General features: G+C 38.0%; 1 protein-coding gene across 1 annotated transcript in view; it reads left to right on the top strand.

Moving 5' to 3' along the window:
- Positions 1-4,429: 4,429 nt before the first annotated feature.
- Positions 4,430-25,554, top strand: part of HCRTR2 (hypocretin receptor 2) — a 110,510-nt gene continuing 89,385 nt past the window's right edge. The window contains exon 1 of the mRNA XM_080665051.1: positions 4,430-4,974. Within this exon, the coding sequence (XP_080521177.1) occupies positions 4,752-4,974 (223 nt within the window). The 5' untranslated portion in view covers positions 4,430-4,751. The remainder of the gene's footprint in view (positions 4,975-25,554) is intronic.

Genomic DNA, 25,554 nt, shown 5'->3' with positions numbered 1-25,554 from the left:
TATTGCACTGGGAACATATTGACCACATACATGTAATGCCATATATGTAAAGGGATTAAACTAATTGGTGGTTTTACTGTCATACATGTTGTATTTTATTTTAATGATTTGCCTTTATTAAATTTAAAAGTCTTGTCCCTAATTTTATATGAAATACTAAATAAAAAACCCAGTTAAAAACAGAAGTATCTTAGAATTGAGTCTCTTTCAGTTGTCAAATTTGTATTTAAATAATGTCTTACATGTTAGGACAAAAACCAGTCAAGGATGTTTAAATCAACCCCAATTCATATCATGACTAGAAATCTAAAAAAAAATAACAATAATAATAAAAATAAAAAATTAAATAATGGCTTTGTTGATTTTAGGGAAGATATTCAACCATTGGTATTAAATGTTTTATATACATTCATAGTGTTTTATTTTAGAAACACTTGTTTGAATTGCCAAGGCCTAAGAACTATTCATTGAAGAGGTGTGTGAGGGTGTAGACATTTTTAACATGCATAATGTTAATTCATTCCAGCTGTATAGAAAACAGTTTTTAAAAATGTTTTCAAAGTGATAGAAAAATTAAATGGACTCATTCTCATTTTAATTTCAGCCCAGGCATTTCAGGAAACCCATAAAGTTTTGAAATAATATTTAAATAACATTTTATTCTTATTTACATAAACATGAGAGCAACTCCTGGATGAGAGTGAAAAATGACAAATGTTATGGGTAGTACTCTGAAACAGATTTAACTGATTTTCCATGACTTATGATCTGTATGATCTTGGAAAATTTATCCAGACTTCAAGTACCATCTCAGAAAATGAGGAAAGATAACAGCAGCTTCCTTATTGTATTATGACAGTTGTCGGCAAACTCATTAGTCAACAGAGCGGCAAACCACGGCTCTACCCTAGAAATTCACAGTAATTCTCTCATATAATCCATCAGTGGACTGTGATATAACTGATGCTGGGTTATATCTTATTGATCTTCATGCCCCCAGCTCTTAGTAAAACTCCTGGACACATGAACATACTCCAAAATATTTATTGAAATGAATCTATAAAATGATTATAGAGCTGCAAAAAATGTGGTCTCACACCCAGTTTAAGAATGTAAAATCTAGGACAGCCCAATAATCTGAGATCTCTAAGCAACCTAACTCCAACCACTGCAAGAGAAAAAAAAACAAAACGGTGTTGAGTATTATTTTCTTTTATTTATCATTTTTAATATATTCAGGCTAGTGGGAGAGCTAAAAGTGGTAGACAAACAGAAGTACTCAGACTATTGTGAGCAACATTTAAAAATATTTTAACACTTAGAATAATTGATATGTGTAGCAAATAATATTCACATCACAAGAGCATATAGTTTTACATTTTTTTCAACAATCGTTTTTCATATCACTTTCTATATAACAGACACAGTTCTAAAAATATCAATTCATTTAATTCTTATAACAGCCTTAAGATGTCATCATAGGACCAATTTGGGATTTCTTTACTGACCTGTGATAATAAGATGATTCCTTTTCCCAACCTCCAGCAGAAAGATTTTAAATTGAAGAGAATACTAGTATCTACAGAACTAAAAATTATTTTCAAATGTCCTAAAAGGTATCAAAAGATCTAAGGAATAAGATCACATCAAAATGAGTACTGCAATAATTATCATCTCTAATGTACTTGCAAAAGGGAAAACAAATAATAAATTGGAGTTTTGAGTGGAATTTTTGTATGACCTTGGAGTACCACATATTTAAAATAAATCACCTGATAAATAATGGACAGAAAGCAATAGAATACTCGTAGGATCAAGATAATTCCAGGCTTGTCACAACATAAAGCAGATAACAGAACAAAATCTTGAAAATAGTCTTCTCCTTATTTACACTTTTAGTCAAGAGTGATTAATTGCAGATAGAAGACTTAAAGAGAGCAGATTGAAGTATAGACAAGTTGAAGTGCTACAAAATGAAAGCTAAGCACACTGAGTCCTTAGCAATAGCATACTGGTCCATATTTATGAACCAACTGTCAATGACAAGGAATTTGCACACATTAATGAATATAGATTGGTACTAAAGTTGCAACAACCTTTCCCATTTTGAAAAGAATAGTACATGGAGAAGGAAAACACAGATATTAATAAATCAGAGGGATACATATACCACTGGATAAAGTTGGCAGAGTTGTATCAATGAACTTGAATGAAGCTACAGAAGGCCTGCTTGTCAAATTTACTGATAACAAGAGGTCTAGAGAAATGACTAATGCTTTAGATAATAGGATCAGCATTTAAGAAATTCTGGTTAAACCTCAAATTAACAAAATTAAATTAATATATGTGTATATCATTTGGATATCCTACTTATACGTTACCTTTTCACACAGGCCTCCTTTGATGATCTATTTCTAATATGGCCTTTGGTATTCTCCACTCACCATTACTTCACTCTATTTAGTTTTCAACATAGCATGTATCCTTTCCTAATACTTTGCTTATGTACTTATTAGTTTGTTTTCTTTCTAACTTCACTGGAAAGTAAAATGCATGCAGGAGTAACCCTGATTAAATTGTATCACCGAGAGTGAAACAGGAGCACTAAATAAACATATGTCAAAAAATAAAATGCCTATTTTTTTTCTCTTCTCTTAAAAAGAAATTTGACAAGGAAAGGATGGGTAAATCCAACAACAGTATTTCTTAAGAAATAGGGCATCTGTAGAATAATAGAAGCACTAAGGTGGGATCAAAAGTACTGGGTGGTTTTGCCACTGAGTAGTCATTTGACCTTTTGTAATTTCTTCAGAAACAGTTTACTCGTCTGTGAACAAGGCTGATAATAGCCCCTCAGAGGTTTTATAATAATGTGTATAAAATAACTTTATAAACTATAATGTACAAAACAAAAGTGAAGAATTATGATTGGGGGTCCAGGTATGGGGTTGAATAAATGCTCAATATGAACCTCAGTGTCTTGTGACTTTTGAAAAAATAGTAAGATACAAACATTGGAAATAATAGTATACAGTTTGTACTGGCAAGACCCAATCCAGATAATTGTATTTCCTCTTAGCTGCATGTTATTCAAGGTATTGACAAATGTCTAAAGGAGACCAAGCAAATATAGGTTGTAGAGATAATGTCATTTGTAAAACAATGGAAATAATTGGGGGGAAAGTGATCTTAGGGAGCATGGGAAGGGGAGGGGACTGTGGTGCTTATTTTTTTCAATATTCTGTATTTTTTTTCTTTATTGATTATGTTATTACATATGTGTCCTATTCCCCCCACACTCATGCCCTCACCCCCCTGGTGTCTGTGTCCATTGGTTAGGCTTATATGCATGCATACAAGTCCTTTGGTTGTGGTGCTTATTTTGAATATGTGAAGAATCGTCACATGGAAGACTTACTCCATGTAGCACTAAGATGCCAACTAGGAATTAGATATAAAAGACTGAGAAAGACAAATATTGGTTAAAGACCTTGTTTCAATGTGTGGCACAGTTTTCTAAACTTTAGAGCAGTCCCATAATGGTGGGTGTAATAAATTACGGTGTCACGTCCAAACCAGGGACACATCAGCAATGTTATCAAGAGGCTTCTACTATTCCACTAGAGTCTAACCTAGATGATCCCAAGGTCCTTCCCAAGTCCGAGATTATAATCAATCAAATGCAAAATTTCTATCAGGCTTACTGAGAACGAAAGGATCATGAACTCAAACTCAGACACATCCCCAAACACTTTTCTTAGAGATCAAATCAATCAGTGAGAGAATGACAGGTGATATCAGTGGTGAGTCCGTGAGAAGCAAGACCAGCGGGTGTGGCAATCACAGGAGAGAGCAATCCTGCTTCATCCACTCCATCCAGCTGGGAACCCCGTTCGTGCTGGTTGGTGTGGCTCCTTCGCTTGAGCACATTTAACTGTGAGCGCACTTATGACCCTCAGTGTCCTTTAAGACTCTGCTGCTCTATTTCACATGACACTTGCTGTTGCAAACACAAATTCTAACTCAATATGTCTTACAAAGAGTCTCATTTCCCAGTTTCGAGGGAGAGATGCCTGAAAGTGCTAAATTGGAAAAGCCAAACAAATGTTAAACTATTTGCCTGAAATGACTTGTGCGGAGTCCTGCTGGAGGAACACAGCGACTCCTCCTCATCCCCTTTATATTGACATCACAGAGACAAAGGCGTCCATACATCCCGAGTTAACCATGCGTTGACATGTTGCCATGTGCACAGACCTACACATGTATGGTTTAGAGAAACTGCAGGTGAGACATGGAGAAGGAAATAGAAAGTAGAAAAGACGAAGATTGGACCCACAGAGAAACAGGTTAAAATCATTTTCATTACTTTTTCCCCTCCCACTCCAGCTCTCCATCAGCGCGGGAGGAGGCTGTGGGCTGCGGACTCAGTGCTGGAATGAGGAGTAATTGAGCTTGAGCCCAGCCGAGGTAGCGTCTCCTCCCGGTGTCATTGCTGCGGCTCCAGTGCCGGGTCCCTAAGTCAGCCACCTCGCTCCCCGGTGCAGAAGCGCCCTGCAAAGACAGCCCGGGCGCCCAGAAGTTGCGGGGCACAGGACTCCGGAGGCATTGGCTCGTTAACTTTTCACGTCATTTCTGCTCGGAGCCCCTTCTCGCCTCTCCGCGCAGCCGTTCCCACCGCGAATCCCATTGCTCATGGGGCAGGGGAAGAGCCGCTTGCAGCACTGAGCCGAACCGGACTCGAGCCCGTGATGTCCGGCACCAAACTGGAGGACTCACCCCCTTGTCGCAACTGGTCATCCGCTTCGGAGCTTAATGAAACTCAAGAGCCCTTTTTAAGCCCCACCGATTATGACGACGAGGAATTCCTGCGGTACCTGTGGAGGGAATACCTACACCCGAAAGAATATGAGTGGGTCCTGATCGCGGGGTACATCATCGTGTTCGTGGTGGCTCTCATTGGGAACATCCTGGGTGAGTCCTGTCCCCTGCAGCCCTCCAGAGGGCTGTCACGTACCCTTCACCCCAGGCTGCAAAAGCTCTGAGACCCCTCCCTCCCGCTGGGATGCAAACAAAGAGGTCCCTGCTCTCGGGGTGGGGTTTTTATTACAACAAAAAAATAAGTTTTCTGATTTTAGGAACCAGGACGGAGCCTTGGAATGGTGATTCTTTTTTTTGTTTGTTTTGTTTTGTTTTGGGGTTTTTTTTTCTGCAGAGAGAAGCGGGGAACCGCGTTTCTCTTATGAGCACCTGGGTTACAAGTGCCAGTAGAGGGGCAGCGAGGGCTGTCGCCAGGTGGATTTCGAGTGAGGGGAAATGATCCACCCTTTTGTGTAGCGTGGCTGGCGGTTTCAGGGGCTTTGGGGAGAAGTAAAGCTGGCAGAATGAAAAGCTGTGCCTATACGGAGCAAGGTTGCTTCGGCTTTTGAAGTCACTGAGGATTTGTGGGCGGCGAGGTGGAGTGCCCTTTGGCGAGGAGGTTTAGGCTCTGTCTGGAGGTGGGCATAAAAGGGCAGGGAGTGGAGACCAAGGCGAAGCAGCGAGGTGCACTCAGGCACTGAGGCTTAATTATAGAGGAACCATGCTGGGAGCAAGCGAGAAGGAGGGGCATCTGAGAAAAGTGCCAAAGAGATCTCAATCATCCATCCATTCATTCATCATTCATTCATTCATACACTCAACCAATATCCGCCCCCCCCCCCCAGAACATGCTTGTTGCCACGCTTCAGAAATATTTGTAATTGGTTGTTGTGTGTGTGTTTCCCCCCTCAAACAAGACCAATTTTAATGCTAGGCTTATCTCTATTTGTCCCTGTCTAGATTTGCATGCAAAACCAGCCCATTCCCCACCTCTGCACAATTTCTGAGTTTTGGGGAGTGGGTGTAATGGTGATATGATGGCTGTGGTGGTGGAGTTTATTAAGCAGCTGGGGAATCCACTTAAAAAGAGCTTTAGGAGGGCCTTGAGGACTTAACACGAATTGTGAATGGACCAAGCATGTGCCTTGATGAATGGAGAGTGGGAGGCAGTTCATATGCAGAGGGCAGTGTGGAGGGAATCTCTGTTGAAAAGAACAGGAGGAGAGGGGGGAGGCTAGAAGAAGATGCTCTCTCGGTTATGGTTATGAAAGGGAAGAAGAGGAGTGATGTGAAATAGTCTGGGAGGCTTTGAAGTCCAAAGCAAATAATCTGTAGCTTCAATGGAGGATGATAAGGAACTTATCAGGCTTTCAGCATTCATCTCATTTTTACCTTCTCTCTCCAAGTGTGCCAGTCTGGGTAGGAGGCACTCAAAAAGTAGTCTCTCATCAGTTTAGCAGGTAGTGAGAGTAGTTGGCAGTATATGACTGAGAGGTGTTCTGGAGAAAGTTGGTAGACTTAGTATTTGATAAGAGAAATAAGACTCCTCTGAGAACTTTAGTTTGCTCTTCCTGTATTATTTTAGTCTTTTTTTCTTTTGTTGGTTTTTTAAAATATAAACATAAGGGAATATTTTGGGGATGCCAACAAGGTAGATGAAGGTGCAAATACACATGACTAGGGCCCTTTGTTTTAAGGACACATCTGTTAATAACAATGCCTTTCTTGTTTTTCTTCTTCTTGTCATCCATCCTTTAGTGTTACAACTATTCAGACACATGGCCACCACTATAGGAACACTGAACTGCATTTGCCAACACTTAATAATAAGTGAATAATCCCAACTGAAAATCTGTTGAGGACCTAATGTGTGCCAGACCCCTTCATATACACTCTCTCACTTAAACCTCAAAGTAGCCTACATTTGACAGAAGAAGCAAGACTTAGAGAAATAAAATTACTCATTAAGGAACATGCTTCAGATTCAATTCCATTTTTTTCTGACCTCATATCCAGAATTCTTCAAGAATTTTCTACTCTAGAGCTAGAAAGCATATAGAGAATGAATTCCTTACACCTGATTGTCTGCAAGTCTATTAAATATATTTCCTGTTCTCTTCTGCACCTATGTCCAATGCTAGTAATTTACCACAAGGGATTAATGGATTTATGTTTCTCTCCAACAAAAAAAAACTTTCCTTAGGGAAATGTTATTGTATTGCAGTAGAATTTTGATATGTCTTGAAGGGATAGCTACAAATCATATTTCCCTTCTCTAATTTTATTTCAGGCTTAATCTCTGTGATAAAATTTGCTCCTCTTTGCTATTATTTCATTCTGGCTTTGCACAGACCTGTGATGCATACTCTTTATATCCTAATTGAATAGTTTAGGGGCACATGCTTGCTAATCAGGGGAATGTTTTAATCTCAAGAAGTAGGACAACTTGTTTCATTATCTAAGGAAGAGAGTACTGTCCATAGCTCCAAGTGCTGAAATGACCATTTCCATTTAGCTTACAAAGAAAGCTTTAATCAAAGCCCTCTGCTTTTAAGATACTGACAGCTATTTTGTTCAGCACTGAATGATACTGAAATCCTTTCTGGCTGAACTGAAATTCATTCTTTACTGACATATTCTGAAAGTTGATGAGGTTAAGTTTGACATTTAAACAAATGAGCAGTGTCATTACTCACAGACAACTTCCTGCTCTTTGAAGTCACTGTCAAATTTGCAAAACAGATTAGATTGAGGACTGCTTTTTTGCCCCTCTGGTATCAGTAATTTTATTCAGAGATTGGCAGGACAAAAAATCATATTATTCTTCAAGATAAAGAGGCAAACTTAGGTTTGAAGGTGAAATACCATAATGTAAGTAGCAGATGTAATCACTGACCCTTTAAGTTCATTCACCATTTGCACTTGCATGTAACTGACTACTTGGAAAATATCAACCTTGTTGAACTTACAAATATAACGTACCAGCTAGAAGGCATTTCTAGCACAATGCCCTTTTGTGAAGTGATGTACCAGGATGATAAAGTCTTGATCATTCCCACCTTATTTTCTTTAGTCCACAGTTCCTCTCTCATTATATGACCTCTCCACTATCAGGTGATACTTCCCAGAGACGGAAAGAAGTTTTCTGGAAAAAAAAGTGACAAAAGTCATAAAAAATAAGTCAAATATTACTCTACATGGAGTTTCATAAGTATAATCACTCTAATATAAGGCACACACATTTCATTATATAATTTAAGTCCTAGGGGTGAAGGTGGGACAGTGTTCTTTTTGAAAGCAGTGCTTGTCAGCATTAAATTATTCCCCATAAAACCTATTCCTATGTGTATCTTATACTATAGCCAATTATTTGACTAGTACATTTTGAGCAATATTATGTTTTTTTTTAAATTACATATTTTGGGGGAGAAGGGCTCTTGAGGACAACTCAAAGGAAACTCTTTAAGTCCTACATGTTATTTTTGTAGTTGAAACTGAGAGATGGGTTCTAATCAGTTTAAACATTCAACATTTGGAGGAAGTGAGCAATTATCTGCCTTTCTTCTGCATTTAAAGGTATCTTATTTTTTACCTGGAATGCTTCTATTTTCCTGCTGGTGTTGCCACATGAAAAATAAGGAGAACATTCAACAAATGACATGAGTCCAGCTGTGCTTCTTGCTTCTTGTGTGACCATTAACAAGTTATTAAGTTCTCCAAGTCTGGTTTTTTCAATTGAAAATTAAGGGTGGTAATGCCTGCCTTATAGAAATCTGATGAGGATGTAATATATAGATATAGAATATATATACTTATATATATTCACCAACACATAGTAAACACTAAATGCCAATTTCTCTCCCTTCATTCCCATTGTTGAAGTATCTCCCCAATGTGGTTTGCAGCTGTCTTCTGCCTCCATGGGCAGTCTGTAGTTCTGTAGCTCTTTATGGCCTCTGCTCTAGCCTTCTTCTGAATTGAGTATTTAACTGAAAGGTATTAGTAAAATGGATCTGCCCTTTTTCTCAATTGAGGATTTTGCTATCAGCTATTCATAAAATGGAGTTGGCACACGTTACTCTTCTTTTCCATCCCAGCTCCACCCACCCATTCCCTAACAGGTGCTTAGTGCCTTTATACTGAGGGATTTGCATTGCCATCCCACCTCTCTGTGCAAGTCATTCCTATCATGATAATTTTTTCTCTCTCTTTCATGGTTTCAATTTGCCTGCACTGGGTCCATTCACAGAATTTTTAAATTGTTAGTTGGTTGGTCTATCACTGTTAGTGTTTTAAATGGAACCCATGTACACACAGACACAAAAAATGGCAATAATATGTTGATTTAACTGAGTTAAAGCACACTGCTCATTAAGAGTTTACCCAGTAGCAGTTAAGCTAAGTTGGGTTGGTGGGATGGGAAGAATATCTGTAATAGGGTTGCTTCTTACAAAGCCAATCTTATGTCCCAGATGTGGAAATGGCAGAGTTACAAGTTCTCTCTATTTCTAAAACTAAGAGACATTTCTTTGATGCTTCTTCTGGTGCCCACTTCAGCTCTGTGGGTATGCGTAAACCCAGGCTTTCCTACACAGGGAGCAGAAAGAGGTTGGAGATAATACCTTATTCATCTCCTCCAGGACTCCATAGAAGTCATGAATAGTGACTGTAAAAGGTAATATTAATATCGTCATTAAGCTTTGAACGTGTATGTTTTTAGTTACAGAATGCAAAACAGACTTATTCGAATAGGAGTTAAAGTGTGCCTCCACCTTTTTATTAAAATTATAACTAGTTAGTTTTACTGGGTAAAATAAATCATGTTTTTTTACTTGAACAAAATCTCAGTGATGATTTTTTAAATGTCCATTTCATAGATAACAGCAACATTTATCATGAACAGGCACTAATGAATAACAATTGGTACTGATAATTTGCATGTAATGGATTCTTCCTACATTAAGAAAAAATATATGAGTAAAGTGAAGTATCAAAATAATACCAATTTGCAAAAAAATGACCAATCTGATACTCAAATACAAATTTGTTTTATAAATGAGTATTCCAGTTTTAATTTTTTTTCTTGATATGTATTAGGGCATACATATGCATTTTATATATTTACTAGTGGCCCGGTGCATGAAATTCATGCATGGGAGGGGGGTGGAGGGAGGTGTCCCTCAGCCTGGCCTGCACCCTGTGCAATCTGGGACCCCTCAGAGGATGTCCGACTGCCAGTTTACGCCCAATATGTGGGATTGGGCCTAAACCGGCAGTCGGACATTCCTCACGCAATCTGGGACCACTGGCTCCTAACTGCTCACCTGCCTGCCAGCCTGATCAACCCCAACTGCCCCCCCTTCCAGCCTGATCACCCCTAACTGCCCACCCATGCCAGCCTGCTCGCCCCCAACTGCCCCGGACAACCTGATCGCCCCCAACTGCACCCACCCTGCCAGCTAGCTCGCCCCCAACTGCCCCCCACCCCCCGCTGGCCTGCTCATCCCCAACTGCCCTCCCCTGCCCGCCTGATCACCCCTAACTGCCTGTGCCTTGGCCCCACCACCATGGCTTTGTCTGGAAGGACGTCCGGAAGGTCTCCTGGTCTAATTAGCATATTACCCTTTTATTAGTATAGATGTGATTTTAATTATTTCATATTTTAGAATATATTTCCGAATCCTCATGTACTGCAGCTATTTTAGCATTCCAAAGTCCCTCAATTCTCACTCAGCTCCTCAAATTTCAGGAATAGGCACTGCTGTTATTGTTTCACTGATGAAAGAAGATGTTTCCATCTTTCTTCCTATAGCATCCTGACATATCCCAAAGCCTTAGTGCTGTTGGCTCCATTAAGTAATGGCTCACTAGTAAGGTTCAGTCAATGTCATGTGATGGACAAAGCTGGGGGTATTCATTTCTAGTTCCTTTCCTCACTGCAAAGAGAAAGGAAGAATATTTATTGCATACTATATGCCAGGCTCCACAATGAATGTATTTCATTGATGCCTCATAACAAGCTTTTACTGAGGAATTTAATAGCTTTGTTTCATAAATGAGATAAATGAAATTCAAAAAGCTATTTTAATGTGTTCCAAAGTTTAGTCCTACAGTAAGTAGCAGCATTAGGCTGCAAATAAGAATCCATAGGTTCCATGGCTCACTTGTGTTCCATTACTTCATCCTGTCTCTCTCCTTTGCTTCTAATTCTGATTAAGAAACACAAAAGAAAGGAAAGTGGAAATGATACTTAGGTGTGCCCTCTAGACAATTTACAGAGTTGTTCTGGCATGTTGCCATGGCATTTCTCTGACAGACTATAGCTGTGAGCTCATCTGATAAGCTAATCAAGGTCAGGCTACAGTTACTTCACAAGAGAAAAATTCAAGGTTTTATAGGCATTGCCAAAAATACTTTTGCCTGGTCAGGGGGTGATTCATTGGATACAGGTTAGGTAATTGTGGCCAAGTATTATTTTGTTATTGAAGGTGCTGGGTTTAGGAATAAGTTAAGACTGAGGTTCTATCATTCAATATCTTACATGACCTAAAGCTTTTTTTTTCTTTTTAAATTTTCAAACTTACACATGCATTTTATTTTTTTTCATCCTACATTATAATTAACTAGAGGCCCAGTGCATGAAAATTAATGCACTGGAGGGGGTGTCCCTCAGCCTGGCCTGCCCCCTCTCACAGTCCAGGAGCCCTCAGGGGTGGGAGGCAACCCAGCAATCAGGGGAAGGCAATGCCCCATCACACCTCTACTGCTGCACTGCCAGAAGTGCAAGCCTCGGCCAGCCCTGGTTACCTGAGCCTCAGGTGGCACTGGGCGGCTAGGCAGCTGCCATCCGAGGCTTGCCTGCGCCTTGGGCCTGCCCTGGGCGGCTGGGCAGCTGCCATCGAGGCTTGCCTGCACCTCAGGCTGGCCCTGAGCGGCTGAGGGGCTGAGAAGACTGGGGGACTCTGGAGGCAGGCGTGCAGAGTGGCCAAGCCCGCCTGGGATCAGGCCCGGCCTTCCTGCAAGCCTGCCACCCAGGCTGGATTGAGGGGACTGGGCGCCACCATCTTGTGGCTGTGAGCACCACCATCTTTGAGGGTGTGGCAGTTAATTAGCATATTCCCTCCTTATTGGCTGTGGGTGCCACCATCTTTGAGGGCGGGGCAGTCAGTTAGCATATTCCCTCCTTATTGGCTGTGGGCATTGCCATCTTTGCGATGGCATGTGGGTCAATTAGCATATTCCCTCTTTATTAGATAGGATGTTAACTTTTAAAAATTATAAATTTATTTTTATTTAACTGCATAGGTCAATCTTTATATCATACAATATTGTTCCTGGAGCATAATGGTGTTACATATGTCCAAAGGCATAACCCATCACACCAGATATGAAATGACCATAGACTTTAACAATAGAACATTTTGAGATGAAATACATGACATATATGGCCAGTATTTGAATAGATGATTCATTGGACTGAATTTGTTAATTTTACCTTTGTTCTCAAAGAGAGATGATCTCTTAACCAAGTAAATGGATTTCATACATATTTAAAATAGTGTTAACTTTATTGCCAGTAGAACTGTTTTCTAATAAACAACAACAAAAAACTGTCCAGAATAGATATATACTTTATTCTTTACAATATTTTGGGATTATTAACATTAAGTCTTTTCCAGTAATTTGCTTTCAATATTAAACACATATAAACAATGTTTAATATTTATATAGTATTTCACTCTTCAGAAGATATTGTTACTTATCTCATTTATTCTTCACAACAATTGTATTGAGTAGGTCTTATTTAGTGGGGGGAAGAAATCAAGTACTTGAAGTGATTTAAAATCACCTTAAAAGAAAAGTTTGAGTACATGGAAATATCAAGGGGTTTTGTCTCACTTTGGGAAAGTTTGCCATTTTCCTGTATTAGAAGATAACAGGATGAGGGATGCTAACTACCTTTGCCTGGCCTTCAGCTGTGATGTCTTTGATACCTGATTTTGGCAACATTCTGTGTTCAGTTGTTTATTAACCAAATTCACACACCTGGCAAAAATAAAACAAAATAGAGTTCCAGTGTTAAATATACAATAGGAAGTCACTCTTGCAAGTCCTAGAATACCTGAAGTCCTTTTAATCATCACAGCCTCTTTCTGTAAAGGAATCTTTATGAGAGCTTTATTGGTCTGAATAGCTGGACAATGCCATACTAGACCCTGAATTCTCATTGGCTTAGTATCACAAAAGTTTATGTCTTGCTTATTTAATATCAAATGTGGGTTGAAGAGTCTGTTCCATCCAATAACTGATGGTCCAGGTGCTCTCGTGTTTTATATACCACCTTAAAGGTGGCCTCCTTGGTAACCAGCCTCCAAGGTAGCTCCTGACATTCCTTCATTTTCTGGTCTCCCCATCCTTGTGTAGTCCTTTTCCACATTTTTCCAGGATTGCTCTGGGTGACCGACAACATACAGCACAAGTGATAGTTTGTATCTTTTAAGATTAGAGCTTTTATAAGAGGTCACAGCTTCTGCTTTGAGTTCCCACTCTCTCTCTTGCTCTTGGAAGTAAGATGCCTCATTGAGAGTTACCTATATAATAAGAAATTAAAATATCCATCCAATATCCATAGAGGAAATATGGCCTCTAAAAACCACATGTATGATCTTGAAAGCAAATCCTTCAGCCAGATTGAGTCTTGAAATGACTGTGATTGCTCCTTGACTGAAACTTAACAGGCTCTGAGACAGAACAGTCTGATTAAGTTTTTCGCAGGTTCCTGACCCTTTAGAAGGGTAAGATAATACATGTGTTATTTTATTATTACTAGAGGCCCAGTTCACGAAATTTGTGCACAGATAGGGTCCCGAGGCCTAGCCGGTGATCAGGGCCAATTGGGGCCTTCTGGCTGCTGGCCAGGACCTTCCTTCATTCCATGCTGCCCCCTGGTGGTTAGTGCATGTCATAGAGAGCGGTCGAACTCCCAGTCGGTCAAACTCCTAAGGGGACAATTTTCATATTAGCCTTTTATTACATAGGATTTTTAAATTTGGAGATAAGTTGTCATATAGTGTCTTAAGTTGTCATGGTAGGAGAAGTGTGAACTAGTAAAAAATATACTGGCTTCTAACTGCTTTTGCCCAGAAGCTACACATGTCAATTTTACCCATGATCACTTGGCCAAAACCAATCACATTCTATAACCCTAATTGCAAGAGCAGCTGAAAAGTGTAAAGGAATCTTATATCTGTCATGGAAACCATACAATAGTTAAAATAATTTTTAACTTGAATAGATTCAGAACAAGGAAATTTAGAGGAATTGTACTTAATGGCTAAAATAAGCTGATAAATATATCCACTTCACATTTTGAATCTCTGCCAATAAAATTAACTTAAAATATTTGGAAACTTTGCTAAATCAATTACTATGCTAAAAATCTAGGGTACAAAGATATTAGAAGCCAAGGAACCTACACTCCAGTTAGTGAGAGAAACATATCAATAGATTATTTCAATATAATGTGGCAAGTGTTCTGACAGATTGTTATAGGATATAGTGAAAGCCTATAAGAAGGGCACTTTATTCCAAATGGAAGATTAGAGAAAGACCCAGGAAGAGATGACACCTACACTGAGTTCTAATGCATAAATACAAGTTATACAGGTGAAGGAAATTGGGTAAGGATGTTCTAAGCAGAGGAAACAACATGAGCAAAATCAAAGATGCGTGAAATAGCATGGGCTATGAAGAGAGTGTTAAGCAATTGGGTAACTCAAGTGTAACTGCAGATGAGGAGTCTAGAGGTAAGGCTGGAGCATTAGATAAGGGTTGGGTTTCGAAAGGCCTTGTGTACCAGACTGAGGATCTTGGCTGGCTTTGACACTGTAATTTAAAGTGAGCCTTAAAAGTTTGTAAAGAGAGTGCTGCCATTGGTTTGCATTTTTTCATGAGAGCATTCTGGGCTTAATGTAAAGAATAAACCCAAAAGGAGGAAGACTTGTGAAGGTTTTACACTGGAGTTTGAGTCCTGTTTGGGGCTCATTAAATCAAGTCTACTTCAATGAAAAAAAAAATTGATAATAAAAGACAATCAAAATTATCTAAGTAATTATTTCTATGAAGTTTTCTACATGCTGTACTAGTATAAGAAAGGAAAGGAGAAAAGAAGAAAGGGAGAAAACAGAGAACAAACTAAAGGAAGGGAAAAGGAAGAAGACTAAAATATAGGAAAAACTGTTGCTAGTTTTGCTTTGCTGAATATTTAAATTTGAGAAATTTCTGTTTACATAATTTTTCATATTATTTTCCTGAAAGATGGATGTATGAATATTACATGTCATGGCTTTATTAATATTTTCCAATATTCTATACAGTTTTCACTAAAATCATTTTTATAGTAACTTATTGTGGGGATTTCAAAAAGTTATTGTACTCCTAGCCACCTTGGCCTTTAGATCTTTTTTTAGCCTCATACTAAGACCCAAAAGATGAAAAATTTGAGATCTAATAATTTTTTATATATTCGAATGAAATCCCCAATTTTTGCTCCAACTCAATTGCAATTTTCTAATGCTTACTTGAAAATTTATTCTAAATGGCATTTTTATCATTCAAATAATCAAAAGAGATATCACATTGACCCCAGGTCATTCCTAAGGGAATTACAGGAACATTTCTCTACAAGTTGACATGGTAACACTTCAAAATTTCTAAAACTATGGTTAGTTTAAAAATTTTACACAATAGAGTATAGAGATGTTGTTTTATAAAGTTAACACCTGAAATTTATATAATGTTATTAACCAATGTTAAAACCAATAAATTTATTTTTAAAAATTAAAATAAAAAATATATACAAAATTTTAAAACTGGAAACAAAAAAATATATTTAAAAAACACTTTTATTTGCTATTTCTAGTTCACATTGGGAATACAGTGGTGGGATTAAATATTGTGATATACTTTTTTTTGTTTGCTTTGTTAATCCTCACCCAAGGATATGTTTTCCATTGATTTTTAGAGAGTGTAGAGGGAGGATGAGAGGGAGAGAGAGAGAAAAAACAAAATATATAGAGAGAAACATCAATGTGAGAGACACACATTGGTTGGTTACATCCTCAGGAGCCCCAACCAGGGCCCAGGATTGAATCTGCAACCCTTTGGTGTAAAGTTCAATGCTCTAACCATTGAGCAGGCTGCAAAGTTTTTTTCTAGATTTTTTAGTAAGTTTTTTTATTCCTACTGAGTGACTCTAAAATGAATTCATAAAGGACATAGTTTATAACCATGTGTGGCCTTGATTTTATCAGTACATTGCTAGAAATGGAGTCAAAAAGCCACTGTCTATAAGAATTCATTTCATCAGTTTAGAGTAAATTTGACGAGTTAACCACTTTTGTAGAGAACTACATTGCTTATAAATACCATTTTAAAGCCAATTCATCTTTTTTCAAATGTGCAGATTGTGCTAATCTTTCTGGATAGAAGTATGAAGATATAGTTAAGTGCTTATGAAACCATTTGACACTGGGTGAAACTGAGTTAACTTTTCGTTATGATAAAATATCTTAAAACTTAATCTCTTTAATGAGAATACTTCATGTAAAAGTTCTCCAATTTTAGAAAGCTTTAAGAAAATACATTAACAAATCTCACTAGCTGGTATAAGAAAGGACTTCATAATTATTGGGACAGTTACATGCTTGGTCTTGATATATATTTCAGACAACAGAAGCCTAGAATGACCTTCTTTTTTAAAGTCATCAGAGATGGTGATGGTGACTCATAGATTCCTGAAAGTCAGTAACCCTAGTTCATAGACTTATATGGTTTATTTTTCCTGGGCATAATGGACTTTGCAACTAATCAGTGAAAGGAAGCCAAACTATCTCAGTGGAAAAGATAAATAATAACTTAAAAATCATAAATAAAAATGTGCATGCACACACATACACAGAGACACATTTGGGGGATTACGTTATATAGCTAATAGGATTTTAATACACCTTAGTTTTTTCATGCAGATTTAAGAAGCTACCCTCTGAACTTTAAAAATGCCAAAACTGGCCTTGACTTTTCCAAAGTCAAAATATATTTTCAATTATTCTCTGAGTAAAAGAACTAGCTTTTAGGGAAGCAAAAAGGATTAATACAGTAGAGATGAGTAAGTCCTTGAATTAGCATTCACACAAGAAGGAGCATCTCGATCTCTTGAATCATTATAGCATAAGTTAATTCCCTTGGACAGACTCAATATATTCCTGCTCACAATCTCTAACCGCTCTGACCCTCTCATGGCTGGCTCCTTCTCAGGTCACATGTCACACCTTCAGACAAGGTCTCTATGAAGGCCCAGTCAGAATCATCACCCCCTCCCTTGTGCTATGATACCATCCCATTTTATATTTGGCATTGCATGTATTACTATTTGCAATTATACTCTTGATTTACTTGTTCATTTTTCTGTGTGTCCCTTAAGTATCATGTAAGTCCCATGAGGAGAGATCCTTTATTTGTCTTTCTAGCAGGTGCATCCTCAGTGTCTGGAACATTGCTAGGCATGTAGCAATTGTTAGCTACCAAATAAATTAGACCTCCACCAGGAGAAATACTTTAGTGATGAGTACATTTTTTTAAAAAAAGGCATTGTGGGCTTTAAATGCCTTTGATATAAACATTTAAAATAAAAATTCAGTAATTTGAATTATGTTTGTGATAATTTTGGTCAATATCATAAGGAACACACACATAAAATGAATATTATATAATGACTAAAGTAATGATTCCGGAGAACATTTGCAAATCTCTCGCCAGCACTGAAATCCCCTGGACATTAACACGAAACTGTTTGGCTCTTGTCATGAAAAACAAGTGGGATTTACCAACAGTGCAAGTTTTTCTCCCCCCCCCCTCCAGAAAGTTATACCAAGATCCTTCTAAATAACATGATATATTTCTGTAATAACTGAGGAGAATATGTAATGTACAAAATTCTTATTTAAGCCCTCTTTGTTTCAAAGTAATTCTTATTTGTTGTTGTTGTTGTTTTAAAGTCTAAGGAAACATTTGTGACCCAGATGCAATAAGAAGCTGAGACTGAAAGTTAACAGGAGTCCAACACTTTCTGCAATAAAAAAGGCCAAACATATCCTCATTCCAGGAGGTTTCAGGAATGCCCACAGAGCCTCAGCATTAGCTATCCTTTGTCATTCTGCCCATTGCCAGTGACATAACAATTCTGCTTACTTTGAGATGGAGCACAAGAGCAGTGTTGGGAATAGCTAAATAGTTCTAGACACTATTTAATGAGGAGTAAGAAAAAAATAATTTTTACTAACTATGGACCTCAGTTTCCTGAAATATTCATCAATTTATATTAAAAATCAAAGTGCTGTCTTGCCTGGAGAAGGGAGGCATTGGTAATTTTGGCAAACACTTAACCAATTAAACCAATTTTATCAATCTTTCTCATTATTGTAAATTCCAGTAGAATTTACACATTAAACTTTTTGGAGCTGTTATATTTCTCTAATTACATAACTCTTTAACGTTTTAGTCAATCCTACAACAACCTATGTGATTTGGCTATTAGTCACTCTTTTTCCCAGGTAGTAAGTAATATTAAATATTCCCATTTAATATTAGAGAGCTGCTATTGTGCTCTTGGAACAGTCTCCCATATTACCACTTTGCTTCCTCAAAGGATGAGAACACTAAATAAATACAGTGTTTTGTTCCCCATTTCCATTTCTCCTTGGATAGTGAAACTATTCTAGTGTGCGTAATAAAAATATAAAGTGGGTAGTTAAAAACCCACAAATATTCATGTGCATTTTTGTAAACTCAGCTGAAAGGGTCTGGAGTTTCAGGGACTAATCACCACTGCCCCGGGGATCTGTAACTCATTGTAGGTACCTGGCCACAGAGAGGGGAAGAGGAGTGGCAGCAAAAGTCAAACCTGGCATAGATTTTCTCTCCTGGCGAACAGGAGTGCATAAGACTTCTCTGAGTGCCCAGTCACAATCAGCAACAATGGCAGCATCTACAGATTGTTGGTTTGAAGTCATGAAAATAGATCTTTATCATCCAAAAGGAGGTAAAAGCAACATAGAAAAGCAAAGGATTCAGTCCAACGGTAGCAGCAAAATGTGCACACACAAAAATAAAGCAACCTGAATCAACACACAGGTTTTCTAGGGCTTATCTAATTTGGAGCTATTTTCTTTTTTATTTCATTCAGCAAATATTTATTGAACACCCACAACGTGTAATCTGTTCTATTACATTCTGTGGAGGAAGCACAGAAGTGAATGAGACATGCTGCTTACCTACAAGGAATTTATAATCTTGTGGGAGAGACTAGCAGGTAAATAATAGACGACAGTATGAGGGTTACAGAAGAGGTATATATGCTAAGTGTTAGAACATGGAAACGTAAAAATTGGATCTGACTTGGGGTAGGAAGTACTCTTTCGCTTAGTAGGTAGCATTGAAGAATTGTTGGCATGTAAGTATAATTTTGAAAAGTTCCAAAGGATGGAAAGAAATTGTACTAATTTGATGAAGTCACCGGAGTAAATTTATGGTTGCTTGCAAATATAGAAATAATTATGCTGAAAATTTCATTCAGGGAATTCCAGTAAAATACAGACTTTCATGAATGTTTCTGGGTAATTTCAAGGAACAGAGACTTCAAGTAATCTCCTCTGATGTTTGTATTGCTTTTCTTGCCTTCTTTATTCTGTGGGTATCTGCCACACAGATACCTGTTGTTACATCATGGTAGATTCAATGTAAAAAAAATTAAAATCCTGGAGTTATTTGAAAATAAGTTCTGATGTATCAGAGTGCCCAAAGGAAGATAGTCTAGGCCCGTGGTTGGCAAACTGTGGCTCGCAAGCCACATGCGGCTCTTTGGCCCCTTGAGTGTGGCTCTTCCACAAAATACCAAGGCCTGGGTGAGTCTGTTTTGAAGAAGTGGCGTTAGAAGAAGTTTAAGTTTAAAAAATTTGGCTCTCAAAAGAAATTTCAATCGTTGGTGATATTTGGCTCTGTTGACTAATGAGTTTGCCGACCACTGGTCTAGGGCAATGGAAAGTTATGCGAGACCACTTATTGGGAAACCAGTTCAGAGCCTGTTGAGACTTTTCACGAAAGTGATTATAAGGATAAAACCAAAGCAGTGGAGTTGAATAGGAAAAACAGTGAAACAAATATACAGGACACTCTGGGGATAGATATTGGCAACCCATCAAATGTAAGGATTTGATGGGAACAGAAAATAATCTTCTGAGTAATAGATATTTTTGCCAAAAGAAAGAATATTGATCATCTCATTTGTCTTTTTCTTAACATAGAAACAATAGAAAGAAAAGCAAGTGTTGTGAGGAGAGGGGTAATCATGAATTTGACTAAGGCAGGTTGAGTTAGAATTACTAGAGGAATATATATGTGTAGCTGTTCAATAGGAAGTAGGACTTGCTTTGCCACATGCCATTCACAATTAGTTTGCTACTCAGAGATTTTTTTTTTCTTGGATAAGCAAGTAATCTACACAGTTTATGTGAGAATTACTTAGGCAATGTCTTCTGGGGTAATTAAAAGCATTCAAGGAAGTATAAATTTGTTAATAGGTGAATCAAGTGGCAAGTTCTTTTTTGCAATACTAAAATTTATTGGCTCAAAAATAGCTATTCTGTATCCTTAGCAGCTAAATGAAATAGGCAAAACTCCTTCCCTTAGGAAATTTATATTCTAGTAGTGTCATTTAAGATATATTTTGACAGTAAGGCCAATAGGATTTGCTAATGGATTGCATATGGGTGTGAGAAAAAGAGAGAAGTAAACGTTATCATGACAAGTAAATGCATGTTGGTGTAATATTGAGAAGTGGGATGCTGGGGAGGAGCAGGTGTGAAGTAGGGAAGGGGAGAAAATCGAAAGAACTATACATTTTGAGATACTTCAGGGAGGTGTACGGTGAGCATCCTATATAATAAAAGGCCGGAGGCCATAAGCATCACGACCAGGATGACCAGAGACCAGAACACCAAGGCCCCTCACCAGGCTGCCCCCCCCCCAAGCAAGCAGTTAGGGGCAATCAGGCAGGCAGGTAGAATGGTTAGGGGTAATCAGGTAGTCAGGCAAGTGGTTAGGGGCAAAAAGGTAGGCAGGCCGGTGGTTAGGGGCAATCAGGTAGGCAGACAGCGCCTCGCTGGGCTGGCCCCCCCAAGCAAGCAGTTAGCAGCAATCAGGCAGGCAGGCAGGCAGAGTGGTTAGGGGCAATCAGGTAGGCAGGCCAGCAGTTAGGGGCGATCAGGTAGGCAGATGGCCCCTCGCTGGGCTGGCCTTGTCTCCCCAGCAAAGAAAGAGGGAGGCCCAAAGCAGCCAAGCCATTGCACCCCAGCCTGTCACCTGCAGAGGGAGGCCACCAGTGGCAGGGGAGAGGGGACAGCGCTGCACAGATGGCAAACAGTGGCAGTGGTGGGGGTGGGGCTAGTTGCCTGCAGCTGGGGGAAGGAAAGCCCTGATAGGCCCTGATCTCAGGCTAGGCCTAGGGGCCCTACCCAAGGGGTTCTGGATTGTGAGAGGGTGCAGGCCGGGCTGAGGGACAACCACCCCCCCTCCCCCGAGTGCATGAATCTTTGTGCACTGGGCCTCTAGTTTGAATATAAAATCAGGAGTTTAAGCATTAAGTCAGATGAAATAAACCTGTGATTTATAATCAGTCATCTTTTATGTCCATTTTTTTTACATATCCCCCATAGAAATCAAAGACTATAGAAGGAACTGGTTATTTTATTTTATTTTTCCTACATGTTATTTTATTCTTGGCTTTCTCCTGTATGATATTATCACAGATATGTTTCCTTAAATTGGAAAAAGGATCACCTTGAGCCATGTATGAAGAAACAATTAGGGTGCATAGTAAAAATTTTGTTTCAGGGCCCATGCCAGACTTATTGAGTCAGGTTTATGGGGTGGTAACTCTAGAATCGACATTTTCTTTCTTTTTTAAAATATATCTTTATTGATTTTAGAGAGGAACAGAGAAAGAGAGGGAGAGAGAGATAGAAACATCAATGATGAGAGAGCATTATTGATTGGCTGCCTCCTACACGCCCCCTCCTGGGGATCGAGCCTGCATTCAGGGCATGTGCCCTTGACCACAATCGAACCTGGGACCCTTCAGTCTGCAGGCTGACATTCTATCCACTGAGCCAAACCAGCTAGGGCTAGAATCAACATTTTCAAAAGAGCCGTGAGAATCCCTGCCATAGGAAAAGGTAAAGTAAGCATCCTGTTATATGTCTCCTATACTTAGAGGTGAGCTAGAAAACCAGGTAATTTTATATTTGACACAAATTAAAGAGTGCCTATAAAGAGCTATCAGAAGAGAGATTAAAAGACTTGACTTAAAATGGGATTAGACAGAAAATGCAGCAAGGAGGTGTTAAATGAGAAAAAAATGAAGCATCTAGAGTGTGGGAGTCACAAAAATCCAGTGATAACTTTGAAGTAATAGTTACTTAACATTTTGAGCAGAGGTAGCAGTGGGCACATTGGCTCAATTTATCATTGTTGTAGTCAGTACACATTGTTTTTTACCCAACTTACCAAAAAAGGACATTTCAGAAGTGTGGCATGATAAGCAGAATTCACTGCAAACAGAATTAGTAATGCAATGATTTAGAAAAATTCTAGAGGAAAATAGAATTAGTACTGCAAAGGTTTTTCTTTCTTTCTTTTGCATTTTTTAATTTATGATTTTCTATCTAAAGTCATTCTTTCAGACTTGAAATAAAATTTACTTCCTATTCCTGTGTCCCTGGAACCATTAAATAAAATCTACACATATATATTTTATGCCTAATAAATGTAGTTAATCAGTTATATCATGGAAGGAATCTGAGGTTTGCTATGAAAAGGTGTTTGACAACACAAACCACATGAAAGCCTGCCTTTGATTTAGTTCAGTGATTCTGATTTATTAAATTATAAGTGTGAGGAGTTGTTAGTCACAGAATAGAAACTAGGATGATGTGAAATTCTAAGAACATCAACAACTTTTTGGCCATAATATTGAAGATATGGAAATACTGGGTGGATACAGATGAAGACAAGGAATACAAACTTTCCTCCAAGGGCTTGTCCACACTAAGGTTTCAGAAATTCAGCTTTTCACTGAATTAGGCTTAATCCTCCAGATATAAACAAGGAGAAAACATAAGCCACTGGGAAGCTCCATCTAAATCCACTGCGGACAGATGGTTACCTACCCTTTTCTTCAATATATTGAAGTTTGCAAATATTCTGCTTCCAAAAAGTAGGTTTTACAAAAATATTGGTAAAATTTATAAGACGAGATATATTTGGTTACAGTTGGTTAGAGAAGAGTCATTTTTATTATGGACAATAACAGTTCAGATTTGGAATATGTAAGTCTAAATTTTTGCCTATACATTACATATATGTTGCATATAAACATAAAAACTTGGGTATACTCCTATGTATTTTAAGGAGTTAGTGGCATTAGTTATAGATAATTTAATTCTCCTTTATATTCAGTTGAAGTGATTCAAATTTAAAATTTTCATTTGCATTTCAAGAAAAATATTTAGGATCTATCTTGGCTTTTATGAAGAAAGCCATTATCTTCAACTCTCCTGCAACTGGATCTCAGGTTATTATTATTTTTTATTTACTGATTTACTGAGTACTGATTAAGTATTGATTGATAAAACATATTAAACTCAGTCTTTACTAAATCTAATTGTCTTCCTCTTTGCAAGCAATCTCTAAGTATTATATGTTAATCTGAATGCCCTCAATATATCTTCTGAACAGGATACATGTAGTTTTATGAGCATCTTTCTATTCAACATTCTAATTAAATGCTTAAAGTTCTATTTTTAGCATTGTATGAGCATAAGAAAACATGATCTGTGCTCAGATTTAAAAAGTAAACAAAATTTACTGAGGGTTTCTCAATAATGATACAAGGTCATAGAGACTGATTCATTCGGAAGGTCATGGACTGCCATTTTCTTGAGGGAAAATGTCAGCCTATGCAGCCTGAATCCTGATGTTCTCCAGAGATCTAATATGGATGCTCTGCTGCTGTTGAATAGGTATAAATGAAATATGAGAAATAAAAAATATTAATTCATTAATTCATTCTTAAAACAATTATTAGGCATCTACTTATTGCCAGACACTCTCCTTGACACCAGAAAGAACAAATATAAGAAATATACCATTTCTTCAAGGAGTTAGCAGTGTCCTGGAAAGGACAGAAATGCAACATATTAAAAAAAACAATGTTATATCTACTATTAAATAGATATGAATAGTGTAGTGAAATGTAAGATCTAATGTATAAAATTAACTTAATGAATGAGAAGAAAACATTAACACTGGAGCCCTGAGCATCAAGGAAATAAATGACAGGAAGGACAAAAGGTAAAGCAAAAAAATGCTACTGAGGCAGGGTAGAAGCAAGCCAAACGTTTGCTACCTCCAGCTCTTAGTATCTCAGAAAGACACATACACAAAAAACATCTGTGCCCTTGAGAATTGTTTTTCCCTTTCTCTCCATGCAGAAAACCTTGCAGTTTATTCACCTCTCTGGCAAACCACAATTTATGTGGGAATTCCCACTGTCTTCATCCCAAACTCGTATTTATCTGTGATACTTTTTGTTGTTGTTAATCCTCACCGGAGGATAATCTTTTAATCTTTTTTTCCACTGATTTTCAGAGAAAGTGGAAGGGAGGGGGAGAGACAGAGAGAGAGAGACATCAATGTGAGACACATAGACTAGTTACCTCCTACACACGCTTGGACTGGGGCCTGGATTGAGCCTGCAACCGAGGTACATGCCCTTGTCCAGAATCAAACCCGGGGCGGGGCTCTTCAGTCCTTGGGCTGATGCTCTAACCACTGAGCAAAATGGCTAGGGCTACCTGTGAGACTTGATGAAAGTATCATTATCTCCAAATTTCTCATCAAATGTAATGGTTTGGTTGTTTTATTATTACTTTCTTTTAAGTGATTTAAAAAAAGTAAGTCATTTAGAGTTAGCGTCATTAATTTTATCAATGTAGGATTACAATACTTCAGAGTTAGTGCCATGAATGAATGCTTATATCCTTTGCTTTCTGACTTGTGCATGTCTTTTCTTCTTCTGTTGCTGCCTGAGGACTGGTTCTCAACTTTTACATCCTCAGCAATGGTACATAAATGGGTAAAAATCTTAAGTTCGTTGTCTGCCCCAATAACATTAGGCAAAGTTTTATTTATTTATTTATTTTTCAAAATAGGTTTAAAAATAGTGACCTAAAAATGTTTTGCTTCCTTTGTCTAAATTCCCTTTATTTTCCATGGTCATAGATAGTTGAGTTACAAGGACAGTGTTTCCTAATTTCTATTACTAACTTAACATTGTTAGGAAAGGTAATAGAATGTTACAAATCTTAGAATGTGGTTCCTATTGCTAGGGTAAAGGCTTCGGCTTTGCTTAGCTTTGGGATGAATATACTATTATTGGAAGCATTGGTTATTTGGAAGTTCATTTACTCAAAATTCTAATAGGAGGACATACAGAGGTAGGCAAAAGTAAGTTTACAGTTGTGACTACGCGAAACACTGAGTTTATTCTTGTGTTACTATAATCATAATCTGCATGTCTTT

Source organism: Plecotus auritus, assembly GCF_963455305.1.
Source record: "Plecotus auritus genome assembly, chromosome: 4".
NCBI classification, from domain to species: domain Eukaryota; kingdom Metazoa; phylum Chordata; class Mammalia; order Chiroptera; family Vespertilionidae; genus Plecotus; species Plecotus auritus.
This window is presented reverse-complemented; position numbering and strand designations above follow the sequence as displayed.